This window comes from Nyctibius grandis, chromosome 12 (genome assembly GCF_013368605.1).
Source record: "Nyctibius grandis isolate bNycGra1 chromosome 12, bNycGra1.pri, whole genome shotgun sequence".
NCBI classification, from domain to species: Eukaryota; Metazoa; Chordata; class Aves; order Nyctibiiformes; family Nyctibiidae; genus Nyctibius; species Nyctibius grandis.
In genome coordinates this window covers 3,591,679-3,617,030 of record NC_090669.1, presented here as the reverse complement: position 1 = coordinate 3,617,030, position 25,352 = coordinate 3,591,679, and the positions used below count along the sequence as shown (strand labels likewise).

Here is a 25,352-nt window from a genome sequence, read left to right as displayed (position 1 = left end):
CAGTAAGCTTCGTTTTTCATTTCCCCTTATTTTGCTTCAACCTTACCTTATCTCTGAAACATCCTGGGCCACATCTTGCATGAAGAAAACAGAACTAATTTGTATTTTATTAACTCCCTAAACACAGAGAGTGATGTATTTATTTGGCTACGTGTGCTGTGTCAGGTTGTGTCTGACAGGATCAGCCATAGAGGAGAGTGCCTTTGTGTTGGTGTAATCAAGATAAAGGAGGTAAAATAACAAAGAAATGTGTTTATGGGACAAAAGTTGACAGAAAACAATTGTATCTGCAGAGCTAGCATGGAATAACATGTTTTTACATCACGACACCAAAAATTATTCTGACCTTGAAGTGTAAAACACACCCAGCCCATGTGAAATTCTGCCATCTAGGTCCTTGTCCGAATACTCTGAAGCAAGCAAATAGCTACAGATTGGACATTCTGTCAAAGAGCCACACAGCCTCACACACACCTGCAGATTTACTCTTCTGGATATTTGGAGCCATCAAACACAAAACCTAACAGAAGCTCAGCTTAGCAGAGTTGCTAAGTGACTAACCAGCTCTCACAACACGTAGAAAGTCGCTGTGAAGGGGGCACCAACACCCTCGCTTTCCCTTCGGAAAATGCCAGCTGGTGTCTAACCCCCAGCCAGCCCCTGATAACGATGAATCACCATCTTGCTGTAGTGCTGAGCCGCAGGGAAGATTTTGGTTTACACAGGTTTGATGGGAGTTCTGGAATACGAACAATCATGAGCGCATGAATCAGTTCTCACACACCACCCCATTACTATTTCAGGAAAAAAAAAAAAAAGTCTGTTTAGAATTAGCAGTGTGCTGGTTCCTGGCAACAGAAAATTGGATTTTCTTGACAGGAACTGCATTTTGGGGAACAGAGGGTTCTCGTATCACACAGCAGCACTGATCTATGTAGTACTGCCTGTAATACTCACAGGAGCCCAGGGACTTCCTTTCCCATACTAAAGAGTACGGGAAGAAATGTCAGCTTCACCTCCAAAAAGAAGGGCACAACAATCAGTTTTATAAGGGTAAACAAATGAAGTACCGTGGCAAATACTGCGATACTCAAGCAGACACACACATACACTCTTAATTTCTATACAAAGGAAAAAGGCACACATCAAAATGGGATCATATGCACAATGTGTTTTATTAAAAATGTAATTATACTTAGTTATATCAAACAGTTTTATCATATGAAGCCAAAATGATGGACCAATGCCCACGCTGCCAATGTGCAGGATCTGTATCAAACCATACATAACTAACGAGGGCACCTGCTGAGATGGGACCTGACACAGCCCACACCTCTTGGTTCCTTTGGGAGGGGAAGGTGATGCACGCTGCCCAGCTGGCCCCGCGGAGCGCGAGCGGGCACACTGCTGCACCCTGAGCCCTGCTCCTCTGTAAGGAACAGCTTTTGGTTTAAATAAACAGCCTAGTCCCAGCCCCTCCTTCTTGCCATCCTCACCTTCTCCCCTAGAGCTCCTCTGCTCCCTATTCCTTCCTCTCTTCATTTTGGTGATTCAAAACCTTCCATCAGTCCTCCCTGCCGCCAGTCCTAACTTTTCACACCAGCAAGTCCTTAAGGCTCCACACCAGCTCCCCTAATGCATCAGCACAGAAACAGCTTGGCTTGGCTTAGTGCAAATAGCAGCAATCAAATCAAAACATCTCAGAGAAGCGAGCTATGAACAGCTGTGATCACAAAGGAAGGGCGAGGAAACCCAAAAGACCTGCTCCACATTATCTCCCCGTGCCCTTCTTCAGCTCTGCCTCTCCCCAAAGTCAAATGCTCTGTACTCAGCCCATCAGCAGTGGCCAAGATGCAAAGTTGCCTTTAATTGACTGACCTAGAGAAGTATCTGGGCTGTTACAAGAGCACATTTCATTATCTACATTGTTTTATTTGCTTTGACTCAGCAGAGTGTGACAAGTGAAGATGGGAGTCACTGAAGGTGTTAAATACCTTTGGTTAGCTGCTGCCATCCTGTCCTAAGTCTCGAGGTGCATGCTATAGCAGCGTCCTGACCTCACACTTCTGAAGAATTTCAACTGAATATGCTTGAGAGCAGGATATTGGTAGCATCTGCGTAGCCATTACTCAAATCGTCCTGTCAAGAATTTTCCTCTTCCTGCAGCTAATCTGGAGCCTTTACTAGAAAAGGATTAATCAAAATTAATCGAAATTATTAGCAGGATTGCAGTCATATTTTAGCAACAAGCATAAGCACGCACACTATCTCAATTCAGAGATCATAAAATTCTCCCAAGAGCACACTGAGCCAAGCACTATGCAAGGTCATTTCTATTCCAAAGCTGAAGGATGCTAGAGGAGGGAGAGCTAAGTGCTCTGCCCTGCAGCCAGGGCGGGAGAAATGCGAATGGAGACAGGAGTCCCATTCCTTACGCCCTGCATTAACCTCTAAGCTACTTCAGGGTAAGTGGACTCGCAATGCTTTTCTATTGACCTACCTTAGGGCACACGAAAGCACGATGAGAATTCACGTTTGCTCCTCTTACTGCAGCCATTTCTTCTATTCTGTTATACGATATTCAAACTCCTTGAAGCTTGATCGATTTTAATGATACCCAAAGGCTGATGCAAGTGCAACAATCGCATTTTTGAACACACTACCGAAGCCACGGTGTTATTTACCATACTTTAAAGACTTTCCTTCTCCACTTCAGGGTAACAATTTATAACATGCTTTCATGTATCTACTAGGAAACAGACTGCAAGTTATGTTAGTTTTTATACTGCTTCTTCGGAGAACATACTGTATCGGCTGTAAAGGAGGAACACTAGTCAGGTACTTCAAATAAAACGTCTGAAAGACAGTAAAATGACTAACTGATAAGAAAAAAAAGCAAAAACATCCATGATTTTATTACAAAAACACCCAGCAACTGTATTTAACACAAAAACAGTAACTGAGAGTCTCATTTTATTTTTCTTTCAGTGTACATGCTCATTATTATTCCATTTAATTTACAGAAGGGCTATGTAAAATGAAATTAAAATTAGAGAGGAAACAAAAGGAAGGTTGAGGCATAGAATTTTCTTAGCAAGCAATGATCACAGGAGACAGCACAGATTGAACAGGGATTCAACAGGAGTGACACCTAGGGATAAAGGTAAACAGTAACTTTTTCCTTATCCATTAGATTCTCCGTGGGGCTTTTTTGTTTGTTTTAGCAAAACAGTTTAGAGTATCACAGTATACAGGAAGACTAAATGGCAAAGAACATCTCACACACACACACACACACACCACATTTATCCCTGCTACTGGTCCAGGATCCAAAACTTCAGTTAACATTCGATTTCCTATCTCTCATTCATTGATAAACTATACAGGATTACACTGTACATGGAGTTAAAATTACAAAAATGTCATATTTACAAAATCTGTACACACATAGTAAAACTCACAAAATTGTCATCTATGTATCACAAGTTGCTACACCAAAATATTAAAAATGGGATAAAATTATACATTTCTCTTGTCCATTTTTAAAAAGGGTTCAATATTTCAAAGACAGACCACCTATTTCCCCCAAATAAGACTGGTAAGAGAACAAGAAACCTAAAGTATCCTCCTGGGATAAAATGTCGCGAGCAGCATCTCCCAACTAGAAAGAAGCCTATATCCTGTCTGCTGGGGTGGGGTGTGCAGTTAGCATCTATGTACAGAAATGGTGAAACTACAATAAGGATGTCTTTGGCTAAACCTTTGGCATAAATTAAAATCATACATCAAAAGTTACAGAAAAGGTTTTCTTGGTGATGGCAGAGCTCGGGAATTTCTTTCTGAGATACCATTATATACAGCTTCTCTTTCTCTAAGGAAACAGAGTAAGAATAAAGGATTTTGGAACAGAGGCAAAAGAGGCAATGCTATTTCTTCATTAAATTTTTCTGTAGTATGAAAAATTGTATCAAACTTTTTCACTAAAGCAGAATTCAGTCATAGAAACAACCCCTTCCAGAATTTTTTTTTAAACTGCATATGAAAAAAAAATTAGTAAACCAGCCATGGCAGAAAAAAAAAATTGTTTCAGCATATCAAGTACATATTAGTGCAGGAAGGTGGATAAATTTGATCCACTGTATAAATAAGCTTTATGCGCAGCGTACATTAAATAACCATCTCACCCCACTCACACCCAGTACACAGATGCTCCTCAGTGAAGATAAACGTTTATCAAGTAATTAAAGTGTATGTAGTGCAAATGTTACAACCAAGTATTATGCACATGCTACTTGCTTGGTTTAAAGTTACACAGATGTGGTGCCTGAAATCATGGACATATATACATCCTTGTCACACTTGGTACAATGTCCTAAGCCACAGAAATACCGATGTGTTTATATCTATATATATACACACACACGTTTTCTTAAAATGTGACCACCACATCAATACAGTAACACAAACAGACTAAAATCAATACCTGCTTCCAGATGCTCCAAGGCTCAGAAAGTTTGTGCTTCTAACTCTTGCAGTCATTACGTGCCCCTTTTCCATTTCCCCCTTCTGCCAGCTGAGAAGGGGGGACAGTCTCTTCAGGTCTGTGCTGCATAGGATGAGGGCAACGGAGAGGAATAAACAACGGCACAGGCACCTAAGCTGCTTTCCTCCATCAACAGTTCCATGCCCCATGATGAAGGGTTGAGAGAATTTCCCCTCCACACCGCTCCTGGGTGGAAAGGCTTATTGAAAAAAAAAAATCATAACGTGCTTTCCATATTATAAGTGGCAGCAAATCAAGGCACGCTGTACTAATTTTGTAGCATTGAGATTAGCTGACTTTGCAGGGGATGCTCACTGGGGAAGGTCCGATGTTCTCAACTGGCTGCTGGGCCGCGTTGGGCCATACAGAGTAACAGAAGCTATGTGATTATTCTGCATCACCTGCAAAAGGACAGCAAGGAAAAAGGGAAATTAAAAGAACTCTACACCAAACAGGAACTCAGAAGAGTGAAAGTGGCGAATATGGAACTGATCTGCCTGAAAAAATAAATCCCAACAACAAAAGAAAGCAACTAGCTTAGGCTAGTTCCTAAAAAATAGTCTCTAGATTTCCATGACGCATTTAAACACCATCATGCCCCACCACTACTCAGAGCTGAGTGCACGCATCTCCTGCTAGCAGGAGTTCTAGGTGACAAACTCCAAGTTCCAGCTTTAACATGCAAATGTACAACCTAAGAGAAGATATTGGAAAGTTGCCTGTTTCTGCCCATTAGTTTTAAAAACACAGCCACTCCCAAGTGCTGGCTTTTCTTGAAGTGGGAAATAAGAAGCCCGTAGTAATAATAGCAAACTCTTTGTCTTCTCTTGCTCAAATAAATATGAAAGTTTTTCTCCTAACCTCAAAGATCATTCGTTGCAGTCCAAAGCAAAAGGTTGACCCAAACGGGTTAGTGTTGTTCGGAGATGACGATCTGAACAGAAAAGAGGAAAAGAAAATGGATGTGTGAGGATCAGGAACTTCTAAGGGAAGAAAAACCACTCAGTAATATAAGGTAAATCATGGCATCTTTATCATGGCTTTCATCAAAAGAAAGTAGATCTACGTTATGCAACACCACTGCTAGACTCCAAGTGAGCCAGAGGACATCTCTGCTTAATGGCACAGAGCAGCTATTAATACTCAGGGAGAAAGTAATCAAAAAGTAACTAACGACCTCTACAGGAAAACTCTCTTGCACTGAACTTGAAGAACCCTGAAAATAAGCAGATACATAGGAAGAGAGAAACACCATGTAATTTATTACAGATTATCTTTTGTGCAAGATCCTTTCCCACTCGTCAATCTACTTTACTTCTCAGGCTTTCCCAAATGTATTTACTACATGCTGTCTGTTCATTCACTGATTTTATCATGTTAAAAGATTACCCTGCAAGATGTTGAAATACAATAAACCAAATTTTATTAAACAGTATCACTTGGTCCTTCAGATATTTACGATATTTTTGGATCTTATATACAACAGCAGACTCCTGTTCGCTGCAACGCATTTTAGATTGCAGCCAAAACCCCCCCCTAGAAAATATTTACCTTTTGGCCTTGTAACTGATCAGTTTCTCAAATTGCACCTCTGAGGCATTTGAGATGGGCTCAGTAAAGCAAACTGTGGTTGAACTACTCTCTACAACACAGATGAAAAATAGAAGCGCTCTCTGTCATCACTGTTTCCTCCCAGCTTTACTTTACATGGCCTCTGCTCTAACGACCTCATTGGAATAGAACAGCAGTAAAGGGGAGCAAAGGGCCCAATGATTTAGGGGCGGGGGGAGGAAATCAAACTCAAAATAATAGGAAAGCCCGATGAAAATACCTTGTTAGGTATATCTGAAATTGCTGCAGTATTTTCACAGTACCCATGACTTAACACTTGTCCCAAGATAATCATTGTTTCATATCATATCATAGAATGATAGCACTGCAAGCAGGTAATGCCTATTTAACCTGACACCCAGCTCAATCCCTGTAGGAACTGGGCAAGTGTAAGCACACTATTCTATCTTCAGTCAGCCTAAAAGAACTGTAGAACAACTATGTATGTTCATGAAAGCAAGGTTTCTTCAGACAGATTGCTATCGTATACACTACACTCTGTGCTATATGATGTCACGTTGTTGAAATGTGACTAGTATAAAAAAAAAATAAATCTATTTTTTTATATTTTTTACAGTATTTTTTACACGTGAATGGAGATACCTCTTTAAATGCTGCTTAGCTCTTCTCCGGATTTTACAGTTCAAAGAATTTTGGAAATTACATTTCAAAATTTTCCAAATCTTCACTCTGCACATCAGTCTGAGAGCAGCTATTTAGTCTTGTTAGTGGCCAAAATGTCTGAAACTATATCAGCAAAGCAGCCTAAAAGTAACAGTGCAATGAACACCCTTCCTCTGCCTAAACTCATCCTCTGTTATCAGCTCAATGCATGCAAGGACAATAGAGATCTTTACCTGTGAAGTACCACTGGCTTTTCTACAGGGTGCCCCAGAAGATCCTGAATACTGTCCCACTGTAAATACATCAAAGACTTTGTGTTAAAATGAAGCATGGGAAAACTCTTCTTTTTATCTAGGAAGAGAGTCATGTACATTTTTGTTCATGACATGCTCATTTGCCAAATAACACAGAGGCTGTATTTACAGAAGTATTTTGTGATTGAAGCCATACTCAGTAATGGAAACTATTCATTACTAGGGCTAGGAAATCCTCTCGGGGTTTATTCTCATTTTTGTCTCAAAATAGCTTTGAATTAGGATTATTAACATAAAAAATTCTATGGGTCTTATGGGTAAAATGTAGCTGGAAAGTCTTGTGGCATTTCAGGGACATCTCAGAGAACAAAGCAGCTGTGAGAAACCTCAGCAAAATATCCTCTTACATACCTTTGCAGAGGGAAAACCAGCATCACTGCTACCTCTCCCAAAAGCCTTTCCTTGATTTAAGCAACAAGTTTGGAAAAGAAGAGGAAAACTGCACTATTTAATAATTGAGAACATCCAGCAGTTTTCATCACTCTAAGCAGACTTAATAACAAGCTGCAGTTTCACACACAAGACTGAAATAAGTCAAAGCAATGAAGGATGTAAGTAATTCAAATTAAAAAGCAAAGAATGGCACCTTCCAGGTTGCTGACTCCAATTTTTCTTCCCATTATGGGACCCAAAATTCACCAAGGAAAGTCTCCATTTGGCACCCCAGAAACTGGGAGAGCAGTACTGACCCTGGCTGAATGTTAACCACAGAGACACAGCTGAACGCAACTTTTGAGAAGTTTTTCAACTTAATGTAGCTCTCAAACATGCAGCAGCAACTGCTCAGTTGGGAATTTCATTTAGGTCATAAGGCTGTACCGTCTTCAAGGAGTCTGCTGTCATCAAGAGCTGTCACACTAGCAGTGACGTTTTTGTAAGGCCTGCTGCTGCCTGAGAAATGTCCCATTACTGGCATCCTTCAGAAGAAAGTGGAAGTGCACTAGATCCCCTTTCTTAAATACTACACATCTTCAAGAGCTACATTAAGCAGAAAAGCTCTGAAAATTTTGTTTAGAAATACCTCTTTCAGCCAACATTCAGCCACCACTATCGCTTTCCTGTATCACTTATTTTACTGTTCTACTTCTACCTGCAGGTACCTTAAAAAACAAAGCATGCAGTAATGCAACAATTTAGTTTACTTGAAGTGTGCTATTACGAATGCCTTTAATCCTTAACACAACAAAATGTTTCAACCACAAAACATACATTAACTTTTGGCCTTCAACTTTTCTATTTTAAAACAACATGACACAACTGCAATTATTTCTTCAAAGCGTACTGCAAATTCAGCATGGATCATTCAGATGGTTTAAGAGAAGAAAAACATTCAGTTCTGCACAGACTCACCTTGCTGTATGTTGTACATGTTTCCGTCTGTGAATCAGCACTATCTAGGAAAGAAAAACAGAAAAGCCTTTATAGTTCTAACACTATAGATGTTTAAGCTGTAATCTTACATAGAAGAATGCCAGTGTAAACGAAACTACATCTCTTTGCACTGAGTTAACATGCCTAGCGCAGCCACCCATTGAGATAACATGGTGTGCCACTCATCACGTCCAAGCGCTCTTGGAAAGGAAGCTGGCAGGCCTGAAATCAACTGAAATGCCACTCCTTCAAAACCAGAGATGGCAGAGAGCTTGGGAACTGCAGTCCACCTATTAAATAATTAAAATGCTGCAGGTGAGAACAGCACTACATTTATGCTTACAGTCTTAAAAATAAATTGTTTGCTGGCAGTTTCAAGCACTGTTTCATGCCTACATTTGGGGACTTCTGAATACCGAAAGCATCTTCTGAAGCAGTGGGAACAGACCTAGACACTAAACAAGTCAAACATAGCAAATGGCCTTTAATTTGATTGAAAGCTCCTCTGTATTTTCCACCTGCTAAATAAACATGCTCTCTTTATGTTTGAAAGAGTTCACTTGAACTCTGGCTGTCAATTTATTGTCTGAGGTTGAACTACAGAAGGGACTTAATAAAGCTGCATCAGGCGCTGCCACCAGATGGAAGAAGATGGGTTCTTGATAAATTTTCTAACATTTGTTTCCAACTTGTTACATGTCCTGAACATAAGCTAGAGACCAGAAAGGTGAATTAACAAACAAAAAACCCAGACATATTCAGAAGAGGTTCATGGCACTACTTGAGGTGAATAATAATAATCAGAAATGAATGCCTTTGAAGTATTGCACAATAACCTAAGGGAAAATAATTTAAAAAGTGAGGACTTTCATGCTTATTCTCTTGGTTGAAGTACAAATCAACTTTCATCTAAGCTTGTACATACAGACATTGGTTTTCCAGGTGTTTATTTCTCTACGTGCTCAAACTGCTGTGACAGCCACCAGAGAATTGCACTTTACACAAGGAAGTACTTTCAGTGAAAACCAATCAAACTGAAGAAAGCACCCCTGGCCAAAACCTTAGCCTGCATCCAGTATTCCCTGGATAACCAAAATACACACTTTCCCAGTACACTTATTAATTCTTACATAAAAGCAGTCTACCTCGATCACTATGATCTTCAAGCAGACAGGGTTCCCCACGCATTGTTGGGATTACTTACATGCACAGAGCTGGGCACATCTCAATATCTTCTAGAATTCAGCACTACTGATTATATTTTTTTTTTTTTCAAGTTGAGATTTTCAAGTGAACACAACAGACATAGTTTGTCTACTGCACACAGAGCCAACATATTCTGGCTGTTTGTTCTCATTCCCAGCTAAACCAGTTTATATTAAAATCATGAATAACCCTTTCAAGAGAGAGTTCAGAATTAAAAAGTTCAACAGTCGATTAGATAGATGAGCTCAGACTAACACTGCCTTACAGATTTTGAGCCTCCAGGCACAAGGTAATTGATTTTAGCAGAGTGGCAGCATTACAGAATAGTGATGTTGCAGCTAAGTATTCACATGATCCAAGTAAGTAAACAAAGGTAGTGTAAGTAAAATCAGAGAACTGCTAACTTGTCCTGAAGTACCTTTTTCACTTAACAAATAGAAACCTAACCCCAAAACTTCTCCTCTGTCTCAACGACTTTCACTGTTGGCATCCTCCGATAACGAAGCATGCATTAGAAATGAAAACTGGTCATACCTCCCCTTTGAGCATTTGGAGGTACATGCCCCCTGAAGCAGGACAAGAGATGAACTACTCACCTCGCTTAATGACTAGTGGAATCTTGAATTCACAGCGATGGTAACTAGAAAGTGCAAATCATAAAGCTATTAGAAAACAGAAGACCCAAAATAAACTGCATAGCACAAACTTAGGGCTCTTAACAACCAGTTTAATGACAAGTCACATGAATGATAAAATGAGAGGCTCAATGCTAACAGATTAAGAAGAAAAGTTCTCATTTCTATTTTCTACATCAAAAAAAGGCAGCAGCCTGGCAACATCCTAACATAATCTTCTAAAGGACACAAAAGGTCCTTCAGCACAAACTACTCCGCTGTTACAGAGTGGATAGAAAAATACTCAGCTTAGAAACAGTAGTACAGACTTCTCTAACGCCAACTGCCTGAAAAAACGTTCGCTTTAATCAGACATCCAATCACTTGTTCCTTAACTCATATTACTCCCCTAAAGAATTTACATTTAAAAAGTATAGAAGTTATGTTCAGAAGCATGAGAGAATTTTTTTTTTTCTATTACTAACTGTAATAATGTCAGAAAAAAGACAGCAGCCTACCTACCAGTAAATGGACACTCTTGGTAATACAAAGTTTGCCTCTAGCAAGAGAGTTTGCACACTATAGCTGGACCAGGAACTACCTTACCTGATTTACTGCTTTAAGACATACTTGACAATACAAAGGCACTTAAAAGTAAAAAGAAAATATTTATTAAAAAATGTGCTAATAATGATATCTGAAACCTTCATGGGTTACCAGAAACACCAAAAACACTTGGGAAAAAAATACTGGAATTCTATAAAGGGAACATAAGACTTCCTTTTCAGGTGTTTTAAAATACTCTTTAACAGATCAGTTCTTTACACTCACATGTTAAAGTTGTAATGACCAGGATAATTTGTATGCAGGACAAATTTCTTCACCTTGTGAGTGTTTGCATCAAAGAGAATATCCTGTTGAAGAAAAAACAGACAGACATGAAGCAATTTGGTAGAGGAAGGTGGCTTTCCCCAAACTAATGTGAGATTAGTTACAACAGTACCTGTATCTAGTGATATGTATCTGTTGGGGAATATTGTTACAATATTGTTATAGCTCACTGGAAAAATCAAGGGCAAGAGTAAATTGCAACATAACAAAGGAGGGATTGAGAAATGCTGAATCTACAATGAGGATTGCCAAGCAGGTGCTAGGCTAGCATGAGAAAGAGGAAGAAAGTTGCAGCTTGCTGATAGGAGTAAGGAGCGCTTGAAACTGCTGAATTGATATGTGGCCTTGCTTATAGTTGCAAAATGAATAGACAAAGTGTATCAAGAAATAGAATGAAACATTAAACAAAGCACTGCTTCAGAATAACGATGAAAGTAGAAACATGTACTGTATAAAAAGAGCTATGCTGCTTGCAATAAAGATTCATCAATGATCTGAAACTCATCTGTGCGTACTGTTGTTACTGCCACATGTATCTACCTCATTGGAACCGAATGGAACTATGAAAAGCAGTATTTGAAAATGAGACCATTTGTAAATTCAAATAAATGCACATTTCCTCCAGCACTCAATCACAACTGCAGTTTTATTTGCTATTGTTGGCAAGTTTTCTAAAGAGGTCTTGTTTTTCTGCATATTATTGACAGCAACGTAGAGTAAAGCAAAATAGCTGTAAGGATGGACATGAAGGCTGAACTACATCCCACAGCTTGGCAAACTTTCACAATTTATACACCTGTCTCAGCTCTGTGGGACAGGAGCATGGATTTCAGAAAGAAGAACTAGTCTGTCTATGCATCAGGCATGGCAGAGGGAGAAAACCTAAGAGAACGTCAAAGCGCAAATATAAAGAGCCCTCCATCCACTGGTGGAGATGATAAAACATTACTGATTGAATCTGCAGGTGCTAGAGAAAAGTCAGTGTTGTTCTTCATATCCAGAGACTCCTAAGGCAGCGATCAAGTGTTCTGCAGTCTCTCATTTTCCCCAGCCTTTGGCCTTCTGAAAGGTTTGCCATGTAGCTAAACCAAAACTTTACAGGAATTTAAGGAAGCTTCCCACTCACCACTCCAAGTGTGAAATAATTGAAGAAGTAGTCATTGCACTTTGATGGGACCTGCTTATGGGGCGAGGGTGAATGGATTTTCATCTGCAAGAAACACATTTTTCAGATGTATTTAATAATGCTTGCAAAGATGCATGCCACTAACAACATCACTACATTCAAACAAATTGCCATAATCTCATTTGAAGCCCTTGTTCAAATATGTAAGATACTGTGCTTCACAACAGGACCGTCAGCTGCTTGCAGAGGCACAATGACACATCAGATTTTTTCTTTTTTAGTTATCTGAAGTAAAAGGATTACTCACATGCTGCTATGTAAAAACATTAGGAAAGGCTCAAATTATATGCTAAAGTCATTTTACATAAATATAATTAAAAAAATAGGTAGTACACACTTGCTAAGGCTCATTTGGATTCAAAAGCGCTCCCATTTTATCAATTTTTAAACCACTTAAAACGATGCTTTTTTTTTTTTTTTTTTAAATTTAAACAGATTTGCAACGATTTAGCTTAAAAAAGCTTTTTAAAATCAAATTACATAATGGTTCATCCTGGTCTATTATATGTCAAGTGAAGCACTCATAATTTGTGCTACATGGAAGTTTAACCTCACTGGCCTTGCAAAACGCGGGCCCTGTGATTAAACCGAGGCAGCACTGCACAGAGACAGAGTCCTGCGCCCGAATCAATCCCCTCACCTTATCTTCGGACTTGTAGAAGACTTTGTGCGGAGACCCCAGGGTGCTCAGCACGTCCTGGCACGAATCACCAAAGTACACACAACGCTCAAATACCCGCATCTTGGCATCGGCTAAAACACCCGGGCCACAACCTGAGGAATGGAAAACAACTCAAAATTCATCCTTCCTCATCAGAGGATACATCAGCAAATCAACACCAAAAGCTTAGCATTCCTCTATTTATCACAAACCAGCTGCATTCTTTAGACAATAGTGCCAAACTAAATTTAGCCTTTTATTTTGCAAGTTTAAACAGTTCCTGTCCAAGTGACGTATGTGCTGACTGTTGCACAGATCCCCACCTTAACCTCCAGCTTCAGCAGTGCTGTCTTCACTTCCTTGCTGTTCATGTGAACGCGACTTGTGTTCCTAGTCAGTCTCCATTTGATCAGCTGGTTATTAGCAGTTAAGTACCAGGAATTATTTCTATCCTTAAAATATTCTACTTTAGCAACTAGAGATGTATCTCCAGCTAAAAAAGTAAAGCCCATGAAGTGAAATTCCTCATCCACATTAACTGTATCAGAAAACATACAATCTTTACTCAAGATTCCCATAGCTTATTAAATCAACAGCAAGTATATTCCTCCTCAAACAACGTTAAAAATGGATCTTACTCAACAGCCATTACATAGACGAATGGCTGACATACGTTACTGGATGTTAAGAAACGGGAAGTTCTTACAGTTTGTGACCCCATCTGCTTTCAGGAATGCAGCATCTTACAGTTACGAGAATGCAGTAACTGCTGCACACGTGTGCATGCAAACTACAGGATGTGCTCCAAATACACACTTAGCTTTTCTCACTATACATTATTTATGTAGCCAGATACCCAATAAAATAAATCACAAAAATCCAACTGAGTCATCTTTGATATCTTAAGCAAGAGTTACTTCAAATTAATACACTTGCAGAGAAACTTGTGCTAGCAGATGTAAGATGTTCTACAAAGGAGTTTCTGCAAACTTTAGCAAGAGAAGAACAGCACATGTCCAGACTGCCTCTCTGCAAGTCTTCGCCTGAACATTAGTGATATATTGTAATAATTATTTTATTCATTGACAACACTTAATCTGTATATATATATTTTTAACTAAACTTGACACTCTACCTTAGAAGTGTCCAATTTCTCAAAATCATTTACATTATTATGATGTTATAGCTAACTCCTTCCCTAGTACACGAGGATATATGTTCCCTGTCCTAGGCAGCTCTCCATTATCTTCCTCTGTAAAGAGAGAAGCAAAGTAACTTGAAAACATCTGCTCCATTTTTATTCATAAGTTTTTATTCTTCATCTTAAGTTTTCTCCTTTTTAACTTTTGCATATTTGGAATGTCTTCCGAGTGTTCCCTCAATATACATACAGCTAGTAATCAGAAGAGGCCAAAAGCACGAGCCTGCTAATGAAAATCGTTAAAAACATCTCAGTATTTTTTCTTAAAAACCCTGTCAAGTCTCAACTTACAGAGACTGAACAAGGCTCCTTTGCAATCATTGTACCTTCCCTAATTTCTAAGCCCCCTCATCTCTGAAAACACACATAAGGAGAAGGCATTCGTCAGCCTCAGTCACTTTTGCTGCTGTCTCCTACAGCAAATGAAAACAGAATTGAATTTAAAGTGCAGTCTAAGGCTGCAGCATTGATGTAGTCTCTAGCTGGCATTTTTAAAAGCCTTCCAGAACTAATCACAAAAATATCAACATTATACAGCTCACTGGAATCTCAGAAAAAGTACATGTACATAGGTTTCTTGATTTCTCATGTGTTTTTCAGAGATGTACTTATATCTGTTTTATTCTAGACATACACCTGGAGACAAATTCAATTTCTGCAAACAGACTCTAAGGACTTGGAACCACAGAGGACAGGGCTACAGTCCTTCGTGATTTCTCCAGGGCCAGGGAAATGCAGCAGCAGGCAGACTCCCTTCACAGGGTTTTTATTGTGTTTTGTTTTCAGTAGTTCAAAATAAGGTACATAGAACACTTTGATATCACCTGTAAAATCATCACAAACAACCTATGCTTGATTTATACAGGTTTATCCCTCTTTTCCTGAGGAAAGCAACCAGTTCAGTGTTCTGAGAGTCACTAATACCTGCAGTGAGTAGGCGAAGCCGTAAACCTGAGGGTCCAGTTCCATCTCTCAGAACATCAACGTTCTCAGCGTACACATTACCAAGGAAACAGCTGAGGGGCATCAAGGGAGCCCTGTAACCAATCATACAAAAAATGTGCATGGGATCTGCTTAATCTTCAAATTTGCCATTAACAAGCTGGTACCAGTTCACTGGAACAGAGCATGTTAATTTTGACAAAGCTGCATTTAACTCAGATCGAAGATTAGAAGTTATATTAAACACAAGAATCAGAAAGTCTGGGGAAAAAGGAAGAGAAACAACAAGGCAGCACTCAAATGCAGGACCTTTACTATTAATGAAACAAACAGTAAGTTTCAAAGACTCCAGAAATTACAGGAACTGTATCTAACCTTTGGATACCCCTATGAGGACGTATCATTTCAGACTCCTCTCAGGGAAAATGGAAGTTGTACAGTTTTTAAAGATACCTACCACTTGAACCAGGCATATCACCCCAATGCAGCACAAAAGCCTTCTCTGTGATGCTCTCACTGCTCTTGGGAAGGTAACTCCATAGCCCAGAACATGAATTCACCTTGTGCAGGTACACCACAGACAATTGTTCTGCTTTACTGGGACAGTTCTCATTTTAAGTCAATTACAAAAATATCTGAGAAAATTCTGACAGCCCCAAGAAAGATATTTTCAATGGAAAGGCTGCTTTTTTTGTGTGTTAGTTTGCATATGCTCTGTAAAATTCACTCTTCTTATGTGACTTTCTCCTCTGTGTGAACAACATGAGCTGAAAGTCAGGCTTTGAGCTCTCTCACACCCCCCCCAGAGTGCTTTCAGTAAAGCCCACCATGTCACAGATGGGCACAGACAACAACATTTTTCTGAAGTGCACTTATTTCTAATTAGGAGACAACATCTGCATAAACAAGGTTCCCTCCCTTCTGAGCAGTAATCCACAGATGTGTTAATCTTCCCCTAGCATTAAAACACAACTGTTTCTGCAAAAGCTGCCACCTTATCAGTTTGGGTATTTATAAGCTGAAAGGAAGAGTTTACAGAAGTCCTTCAATTTTCCTTGAGTAAGGAACCCCAGGAACAATGTTTTTAGAAAGAACAAAACACCAGATGTTGTACAATAAACTACTGCTTAAAAGACGACAGAACACAATACCATAGAAAACATTAACCATATTAAAATACAACTATTAGTATTAAGGCATGAAAATCAGTTTCCTCAGAATGGTAGGTTCAGTCAGGTGACTGCAAACATATTGAATATATGGTAGATTATGCATATGGCTTAAGCCTGAAAATACATATTTTATTATTTTTATATAGCAAGAGAGTTTAAGACCCTTGGCAGGACCCTGCCATGACACACATAGTACCAACACATTACAAAATGACTGACTGCCTACACCAAGTTTGATTTGTCTAGGGAGAGGTCATTAGCATGCAAACAAAATATAGGGTAAGAACATCCTAACTGCATCTCTTACTAGATTCACTGCACTTCCTTCTTTACTTAATGAATTCATTTTCAGGTCAACTGAATTAGCCTACGACACCTGAGCCAAGCTTATTTTATAGCAACGTAGATCAACCCAATATTTGATTATAAGGTCTGAGGACAATGCCTACGGAAATTTGGAAGAGGTTGGTATCTAAAGGCATTCTGCACGCTACCAAATTCATAAAAGACCCAAACTGAACTAAAAAAGTATATGATTATGTTTAGCATTCACAAATAAACGAGGAAGAAAAAGTATATTCTAAATGATCAAAACAGCGCGACCAGCTGTACATACTTGGTATCCTGCAGACTGTTTCCGTTGTAGATGTACATACGTTTCACAGTCGCACCATGTGGGATTTGCAGAGAGGCTAGACCGTGGGCAAAGTTAGGCTGTGGATATACAAAATCATTCTTGTTACATGACACACTGGACATTTCAGGTCAAAGTTATAAATAACATTAGGAATACAGGATATGCTGACCAATTCAGACAAGTCTCTAGCCAAAGACAAGGGGGAAAAACAACAACAAACCCTTCTAGATGGTGTTTCTTTACATTACCCCACTCCTGGATTCCCAGGCTGGGGTGAAATGCTCGCTATGTTCATCCACCAAAAGATGGCACTAGTCTGACAATTAACCATGGTGTGTACTGAGAATTCAAGTTTTCTTGGTTTGATCACTGGCAACTAGCAATATAAAAGTATTTGTACTGATACGCTGTATTTAACTTCTAAGAAATCGGCTATCCTAAAGGTAGAACTTTTTTCTCTCCCACTGCATTACTTTCAGCCTTTTAACATTTTCGCTGGTTTGCAAAATGCCTTTATCTGATGAACAGAGACTCATTCATTAAATAGATTTTCCGCTCTCCTTATCACCACATTCTTACATGTACTGTTTTGATAGGGATTTTGAGTGTTCTCATCAAATAGAAAGCATGCTAAGGAAGTCAGATTAATTATTTCAGTGCAGTAAGAGCCTATTTCTTTCAGCTCTGAAGACGGCAGGACCTTCAAGTCTGTCAACATACTTTGCAGGCACCGGACAGAAAATAAGCTAACTTTGTCACAAGCAGTCAACAAAACCAAGATGCACAATATGCAAGCTATTACCCTGGTCTACTTTAGCAGGACATCACATAAGGTAAAGATAAAAAGTTATTCTGAGGAAAAAAAAAAAATTAACCCAGAGCAATGGTTTTCACTGCTCTAGGTATTTAGAAGGGAACCTCCACTACTCAGCAAATCTAGAGATGCCCTGACTGCAATCCTCTTTCTGAATTTGCCCAGAACATGAACACCTCAAAACACAGCTTTCTAAAGCAGTCAGACTTTTGATTACTTTTTAACATATGCCTTAGCAACAGAGAAATCTTCTCTAGAGCCATGGAAGTGCCTGGGCCATATAAGCCTCATTTCTTAACAGAAGCAGTGTGAGGAGGTTTTCATGTTCTCCTCACCTGCAGTTTGTTATCAGCTATACAAAAACCCCAAAGTGTTCTTCAGAGTTTTTTCATTTCCATAAGCATAGATTACACTGCTTTGCTAACTAGTTTAGCATTCCTGTGTGATCCTCTATGAACTTGAAACGTTTTGACATCTTCAAATTTCATCTCACTCTTCAGTCTTTCCTAATGTTCCTCCCTGAGAGGCCCCACAAATAGTAGTCTTCCCTGTGCACTGTTTCATACTACTCGTTTTCTAAACTATCCTATTTCTACCTATTTGTAATCCTGGCGAGAATTTTGCCTTTCACTCTGTGCAAACAACCTTTTACTAACCTCATTTGAACAACTGAATTAAAGACTTTGAGAATGCAAAATTATTTTCTCCACTGTTCCGGCAGCTATGAAGAACTGTATCATCCCCAAGAACCCCACTATGTCCCTTTCAAAGCATCTTCGCACCAGCATTCTGTAACTAACCCTAACTATTTTCTTAGTTGAATCACATACCAAAACAAGACACACAGATGCAGTGGTTAAAATTGATTCTAGCAGTTTTATTTTCATGTCTTTTAGTTTTAGGTAGTCCTGCAAGGAGCAGGGAGTTGGACTCGATGACCCTTACGGGTCCCTTCCAACTTGAGATATTCTACAATTCTATGATCTTTTCAAATCTTCCGTATAACAATTGACTTTCTTAGCAGCTCAGCCATTTAATTCATAAACACCCTGGGAACCCTTGCATGAAAAGCAACTACTCTTTGTTGGGACATTCTTTCTGTTTGGCTTATCACTTCTATTTACCTTCCAGTATTTCTGAAACCCAACTGACCTTCGCTACTGCTAAATAGTAACTTCCCTTGGTTACCCCCTATTCTCTCACACGTCAAAACACAACTACTAAAGTACTAAGCTGTGACATAAAAACACATGTCATCATGTTGTTTGATTTCTCCCACTTTGTTTTGGCTCTTTATGTGCTCCTTTTTATTTTATTACCATCCAGCATGCATTCTTTTTAACTGATAAGCCTAGATAATACAACCGAGAGCATTTCCATTCTCATGCAAAACAAGTTATACGTACATTTTTGTTAGTATAGGTGGAAATCACAGAAGCTCTGATCTTGCTTCCGCTATAGACAGTGATTTCCAAAGATTTCAGAGAACACAATAATACGTTCCATTATTCAGTAACTCATCCAAACATTTGGTGAATATGCAAACAGGCATTACAAGTAAAGCTCACTCATTTGGCTTTCTAAAAGCACTCATACTGAAGGACACTTAAGAGGAAAATGTATTTCATGAACTCTACCCTAGTTTAGTTGCGTAATCGCTTTGATGAGATTCAAAAATATCTGATAAAAGAACAGCCTTCCAGTAGATTGCTTCATATTTACGTATTCGCATAGAGAGTGCTCGTATTTTTAGAGGACGCCTTTCAACAACAGAATTGCTAGTCCCAGTTCATGATGCAAGCAAAACCTCTAAGCATATGCCTTCTGCTAAAAGGAAGAAAATTTTTAACTTTGAAATGATTACATAGCATGAATAAGAGCACAACTGAGGAGTTAAATTTCTTCCAAATTACTGGTTTCTTTTGCTTGCAGGCAAGACATGCTGTAGGTGATATTTTGCAAGTACTACAGAGGCAAAAAGACTATCCATGAACTAAGAATGATTGCTGACCTCGTACTTCGGAGTTTCAGTCCAGGAGTCTAACTGAAAAGAAAACGACAGTCCTCTGAAATTGAGGTGAAAGAGTTGCTCTGCTGAATTATACACTAAAAGAGAAAAGAAAGTAAATACAGAGTTATACCAAAATAAACCAAGAATTCTGCAGTTCAGATCTAACAGCACTTTCATCACCTCAATGAATTTACTACATCTCAAGATGCAGGAGGAACACAATTACACAGGACAGTAATAGTTTTCCTTTTAATTTGTGGCAGTAGAAACACAGCAATAAGAGAAACCTTAGATTCATTAGAGTCGCCTATACAAGCCTGTAGGCACCAACCTATCCCTAATGATACAATTATACAATATGACACAATCAATTATACCTTAATATCCCTCAAGTAGTTTAAACAGCTATTAGTATAAAACAATTCTGTTCATTGTTATGTGAAACACTTGTACCATATTAACCAGAAAGTCTTTCAGACAGGTGTGCCCAGAATGCTGATAAATTCCGTATTTCACATCACTGGGAAGCACATTCCCGAGTGGGAGCTCACAGGTACCTCCCTGCCGCTTCCACCTCTCCTCCCCAGGAGGAGCTCCCTCTTGCATGCTCCAGTTCAGCTACCTGTGCTCCTGAGTAATATGGAATAAGAAGGAAATGCTTCAGACACGCAGGTCCTAGGCCATTTACAATTATAATCAAAAATAGTATCACCAGAAACACACCCCAGTCGGTCAGCTTTTACAAAGAGCAGTAATAAATGAGAACATGCACAGACTTCCAGCTGTCATCACGGCACGAGATGTCCTGACTTATTGCAATAAATTGCACATCATCGACTATAAACAGCAATAAAAGTCATTCCAGTGCTTACTGTAACAAGACATACTGTTTTGTGAGACTGTGGAAAGCTTAAAAACAATCCCAGGAGAATGGGAGCTTGGGAACAGTTTTGGGATTGATGCTACCAAACTTCACCCTGTGCCCGGTAGCTGCTGCAGGGAACACAGTGTTCTTCTAACACACAGAATCCAGTTCATTTGCAAAACAGTTTGAAAACAGCAGAGGCAAAAAACAAACACTCCAACAAGAGAAGCTGCTTTCTTCCACTTTACCAAAGGAAACTGGTTCAATATTACCTCTTTTGTGTACAATTTTATATTTAAGATGACATAGCATAGAGGGGAAAATGTATATAAATATTCCCCCCTCCCAAGTGTCTTTCAAGTGTTCAACCTCAGAGACAAGTCACAAGATATCTGGACAATGCCAGACCGCCCAGGATAGAAAAATAATAGTTGAGCAATAAGCATTAAGCTTTCAAAAATCATCATTTGCCTTTTCAGCAGAATGTGCTGGTTAAAAGCATTTTCCCTGCTTGTCACTCAAAAGAAAATGTGTAGGGAGAGGGAAATGTTTTGATCCGCAGGAAAATTACACAAATCTCTCTCATGTGATAAATTATGATGCATCTTTTCCAAAGCCCACAGCCAGCTGGAGAAGTGTTTTTCCCCTAGTCATGCCAAGTGTGATATCTGATTATACAAATCGCATCAGTTCCCATCCCTGCAATGTTTGTTGATGCTTAGGCTTAAAGGGCAAGGAATGTTTTTTATCCTGAAGAAGTTCTCTCATGTCTCCCTCAAGACCATATGTCACAACCATGTGACTGAACAAGGTAAGCCTTTTTATTATTATTTTTCATTTATTTACTACACAGGTACCCTGCAGAGTAATTCTCTTCAAAATTGCTGACAGAAGCAAAAAGACTGCTGCTTTGCTGCTGCACTCCGGGTGAGGGAAAGGGAGGGAGTTTGCCTTCCAGGAAAGCAGCAGAGTGTGACCAGCTGAGAAATGTTTTTGTAGAGCAGGATGGGACAAAGCCACTGACACCAGCAAGGCTGCAGAATGGACACAGTCCTGATAAAAGCAGAGGCAGATCCAAAAGTCAAGTCTTCCTGGTATCAAGCACATGACTTTTCTGGCACCTCAGGGGAGCGTGGGCAACCTCTGAAGTCTCTGAGAGTTACAGAACTAGAAGACAGCATCCTCCCTGTCCTTGCAAGGTCACTGTGGCAGGAGGGAAGGATGTTTTTCCTTCTTCTACCTTATGATTTCAGTTCAATCCCACAGCCCTTACCCGTGCTGAATGGCACTTCGGCGAACAGCCACGTCCAGAAGGACTTAGAACAGGATGTGATTTCAACAGAACCACTGGCAAGAGCAAGCGCTTCCCAGCAGGAGGTCACGTCAGAGAATCATGGAAATGTGGGATAAAACCTTGGCTTGGATGAAGCTATTGACCTCCAAAGCGGTCATATTTCAGTCAGTCCCATGACAAAGATACTACCATGTTTCAAACTAACACTAGCCAAAAAGTAATGAAGTTGGTTGCAATTTTCCTGATGACTCTTTTTTTTTAAAACCACTGATTTGGCAAAACCAAAACTGCTCACTGAAGGTCGGTTTCAACACAAAACCATTGTGAACCTTCTGAAATATGTTTTGAAACTATCACTGTATCCTGTTGCAGGAAAGTTCTGCTGCAACCACCTTGGTTTTAAGTGAAAGATGACATTTTGTTTGAAATTCTAATGGAGGTAACGCACAGAGATAAACAATAAACTACTTTTAAACTTACAGGGCTTGCATTGGGGTTTTGGAGAAGTATCGGTACAGAGAAGAAAAGGGGTGGTTATGGCATACTTTCTTTCATGAAAACTGGCATTTGGTACTTTTGTCACATTATCATAGAATGGTTTGGGTTGAAAGGGACCTTAAAGACCATCTAATTCCAACCCCCCTGCCATGGGCAGGGACACCTTCCACTAGACCACGTTGCTCCAAGCCCCATCCAACCTGGCCTCAAACCCCGCCAGGGAGGGGGCAGCCACAGCTTCTCTGGGCAGAAGAGAGAAAGGTCTCTCTTCCCACCTTTCTCTCCCCACCCCAGCTCAAATTTTTGTGGGATGTGAAAACACCATCATCATCCCTCTCACATGCTGAAAACTATTCTGTTTTTTTTGCCTTTTCTGTTTCAGAAAACACAAAGAATTATCAAAAACTTGCATTGCACGCTACAGTTCAAACTGACACGCAGTTTAATATAGATCATTTACTTCTGCTAAGTAGGCTAATAATGGAACATACTGGATTTCCAGTGAGGAAACTGAGTAAGCAAATGCACTAGTGAAACGGTAATAGAGGCCAACATTTTAATACAGACATTTTCATATCTACATGTCACTGGATCAAAAGATGTTATGAGAAACTACCATTAGATGAAGCAAGTGTGCAGGTTTTCTTAATTGAATACGATAGGCACACAAGACCTGGCAAATTCAGCATGAGTACATGTGGTGCCAAGCTATGTTTTTAAGTGCTTGCATACAATTTTATGCAGGAATAAAACACGCAATTCCTATCATAAGCAATGCTTACAGCTGGCTATGTATTTTTATAGTTCATAATATCACAATTTTACAAGCACTTCACCTCTAAACATAATAAACTATTGTCACAGAGGAAGTACAAATTATAAACTGTCAAGGACATGGAACCCCTTTCACTCTTCCTGAATTCTACACAAGCTCTTGTACATACTATTTCCATAACAGACCTAACTATAGATCTCAGAGTTTCAGCCTAGAGGAAATGCTAAGATCATAACTGAAGTGAAGTTTAAAAAGGCCAGTTCTGGTCCTTGGAGTATTACAGCTAGAAATCCTCCCAGCTTCATTTATCTCAATCTGATATTCATCTACTGAAGCAGACTTTTATGCAATGATATTACTTCAGCCACATGACCCTCCCCAGTTAATAAATCCTGTCCTGTAATGTGCAAGAGATTGCCTGCAGAGAACAGGGACAAAGACTGGATATTCAATCGCCATCACTCACAAAGAAAGCTAGCCTATTCGGGATCAGCCCGACTACTGCAAAGGGACTGGGTGAAGTTAAAAATAGAAAATGATGCTCTAAAAAGGGTATCTTGCCCATATGGAGTTAATCGTCTTTCTTGTTATGCCAGTTTGTGGCTCCATTTCTTGAAGGTTCCTGAGCAGTTTTATTATAAATATCCTCTTCAATTCACCACTAGCTTATTTTCATCACCTAACAAACCCCTGAAATAAACTCTCCATTTTCAGATGTAAACAAGGAACTTAAAGATAGTATTTTTCCTGCTGCAGAGGTGGTGAACAGCCAAGTAGCTGTGCAAGAGTCAGAGTGGGTTCAGCCAGGTTAAACTTGTCCTGGTTCTGGTCATGCTGCACGTAGGCTGGTTTCACACCTCCCCAGTGCTCCCAGTAACAGGAAGGAGGTGCAGGGAGATGCAAGCCATATATAGCAGTTATACACAGGCTCAGACTTGATCCTGTCCTAGCAGGGGTATAACCATGTTCTCAGAGCGCAGAGCCTGAGCAAACAGCCCTGGCTGACTCCACAGAGATCAGCTCAAATGTCTGGATGTTCATGGTATACTTAATCCCTAAGGACACTCGAGAGCTGACCATGCATAAGAATGTGTAAAAACAACAGCGTCAACAAAAAGCTCACGATTTTCTGGTAGTGGCAGTTCAAAACAGATCATTAATGAACACACCATTCTGTGCCAATGACTCTCTTACTATTTCACTTGAAGAAAGCCACAGCTGAACTTACAGTAGATTTTACACGATATCCCAGCTATAAGAATATGACCATTCTGGAACACAATTTCAGATCATACATATTTCTCTAGGCATACATACAGGAAAGACTCCCTAGAAAGAAGTCTGTCAATCTAGGCGTGCTTCTGATTCTCAGCAATGCTTTGGCTTACCTCCTGGATGTGTTGCTCCAAACGACTGATCAATTTGTTCTATGGTTGGAGCAATTGCCTGAGAGTTAAAATGGACACCACTGAAAAAGAAAACAAAATGAATCCTGCTTTAAGAATATTGAACGGATGTTACAAACGTTTACTAATGGCAATACCACATTTAAATTGGAAGAAGTGTCCAAGACTGAAGGAAAGAGTAAACTGGTAATTTAACCAAGTGCTATGTTTAAGAAAGGATAATTATCTACATTCTTTTTTGACAGTTTTGTTTTTTTAACAAGAATTATTGAAAAAAATAATTCAGGATTAAAAAAAAGGAGAGAAAACAGTCACTGTAATCAAGAAGAAATAACGGGAGGTCTTAAATCACTTACCAATATTTTAACTTCACCTTAGTCAAGTCATAAACTTCAATCACCTGAAACATGGGAAACAGAAACATTACCATACTTCACACATTTGCAAATCATTACAGAAGCAAAGACTAGCTAGTGCTGCTTGCTCCCCTCCTTAACAGGACTCTGCGAGGATAAATCACCTTGACAGAGACAAAACTCGAAAACTGACTCAGCAACCGCGCACCTGAAACAAGCATTGAAGAGCAACTACGGGCTCACTACGGTACCTCCAGATGCCGTGTAAATGAGCACTGACCTGCAGAAGGCAATCTTCTCACTAATACATCAGCATCTTGATTTCTGCAAAGATTACTCTTAAGCAAGTTCAAAGGAAAG

General features: G+C 39.5%; 1 protein-coding gene across 3 annotated transcripts in view; it reads right to left on the bottom strand.

Annotated features, from left to right (window-relative positions):
• Positions 1 to 2,956: 2,956 nt before the first annotated feature.
• The window catches only part of PHAF1 (phagosome assembly factor 1), a 36,303-nt gene continuing 13,907 nt past the window's right edge, over positions 2,957 to 25,352 (bottom strand). For all 3 annotated transcript variants that reach the window (XM_068411179.1, XM_068411177.1, XM_068411178.1), the window contains exons 5-18: positions 24,993 to 25,036; positions 24,619 to 24,698; positions 19,799 to 19,893; positions 16,953 to 17,050; positions 15,147 to 15,259; positions 13,001 to 13,134; positions 12,301 to 12,384; positions 11,115 to 11,197; positions 10,266 to 10,309; positions 8,443 to 8,486; positions 7,012 to 7,070; positions 5,405 to 5,477; positions 4,484 to 4,944; positions 2,957 to 3,151 (exon numbers count right to left, since the gene is read on the bottom strand). In XM_068411179.1, coding sequence (XP_068267280.1) covers positions 4,855 to 4,944; positions 5,405 to 5,477; positions 7,012 to 7,070; positions 8,443 to 8,486; positions 10,266 to 10,309; positions 11,115 to 11,197; positions 12,301 to 12,384; positions 13,001 to 13,134; positions 15,147 to 15,259; positions 16,953 to 17,050; positions 19,799 to 19,893; positions 24,619 to 24,698; positions 24,993 to 25,036 — 1,041 coding nt within the window. In that variant the 3' untranslated portion in view covers positions 2,957 to 3,151; positions 4,484 to 4,854. The remainder of the gene's footprint in view (positions 3,152 to 4,483; positions 4,945 to 5,404; positions 5,478 to 7,011; positions 7,071 to 8,442; positions 8,487 to 10,265; positions 10,310 to 11,114; positions 11,198 to 12,300; positions 12,385 to 13,000; positions 13,135 to 15,146; positions 15,260 to 16,952; positions 17,051 to 19,798; positions 19,894 to 24,618; positions 24,699 to 24,992; positions 25,037 to 25,352) is intronic.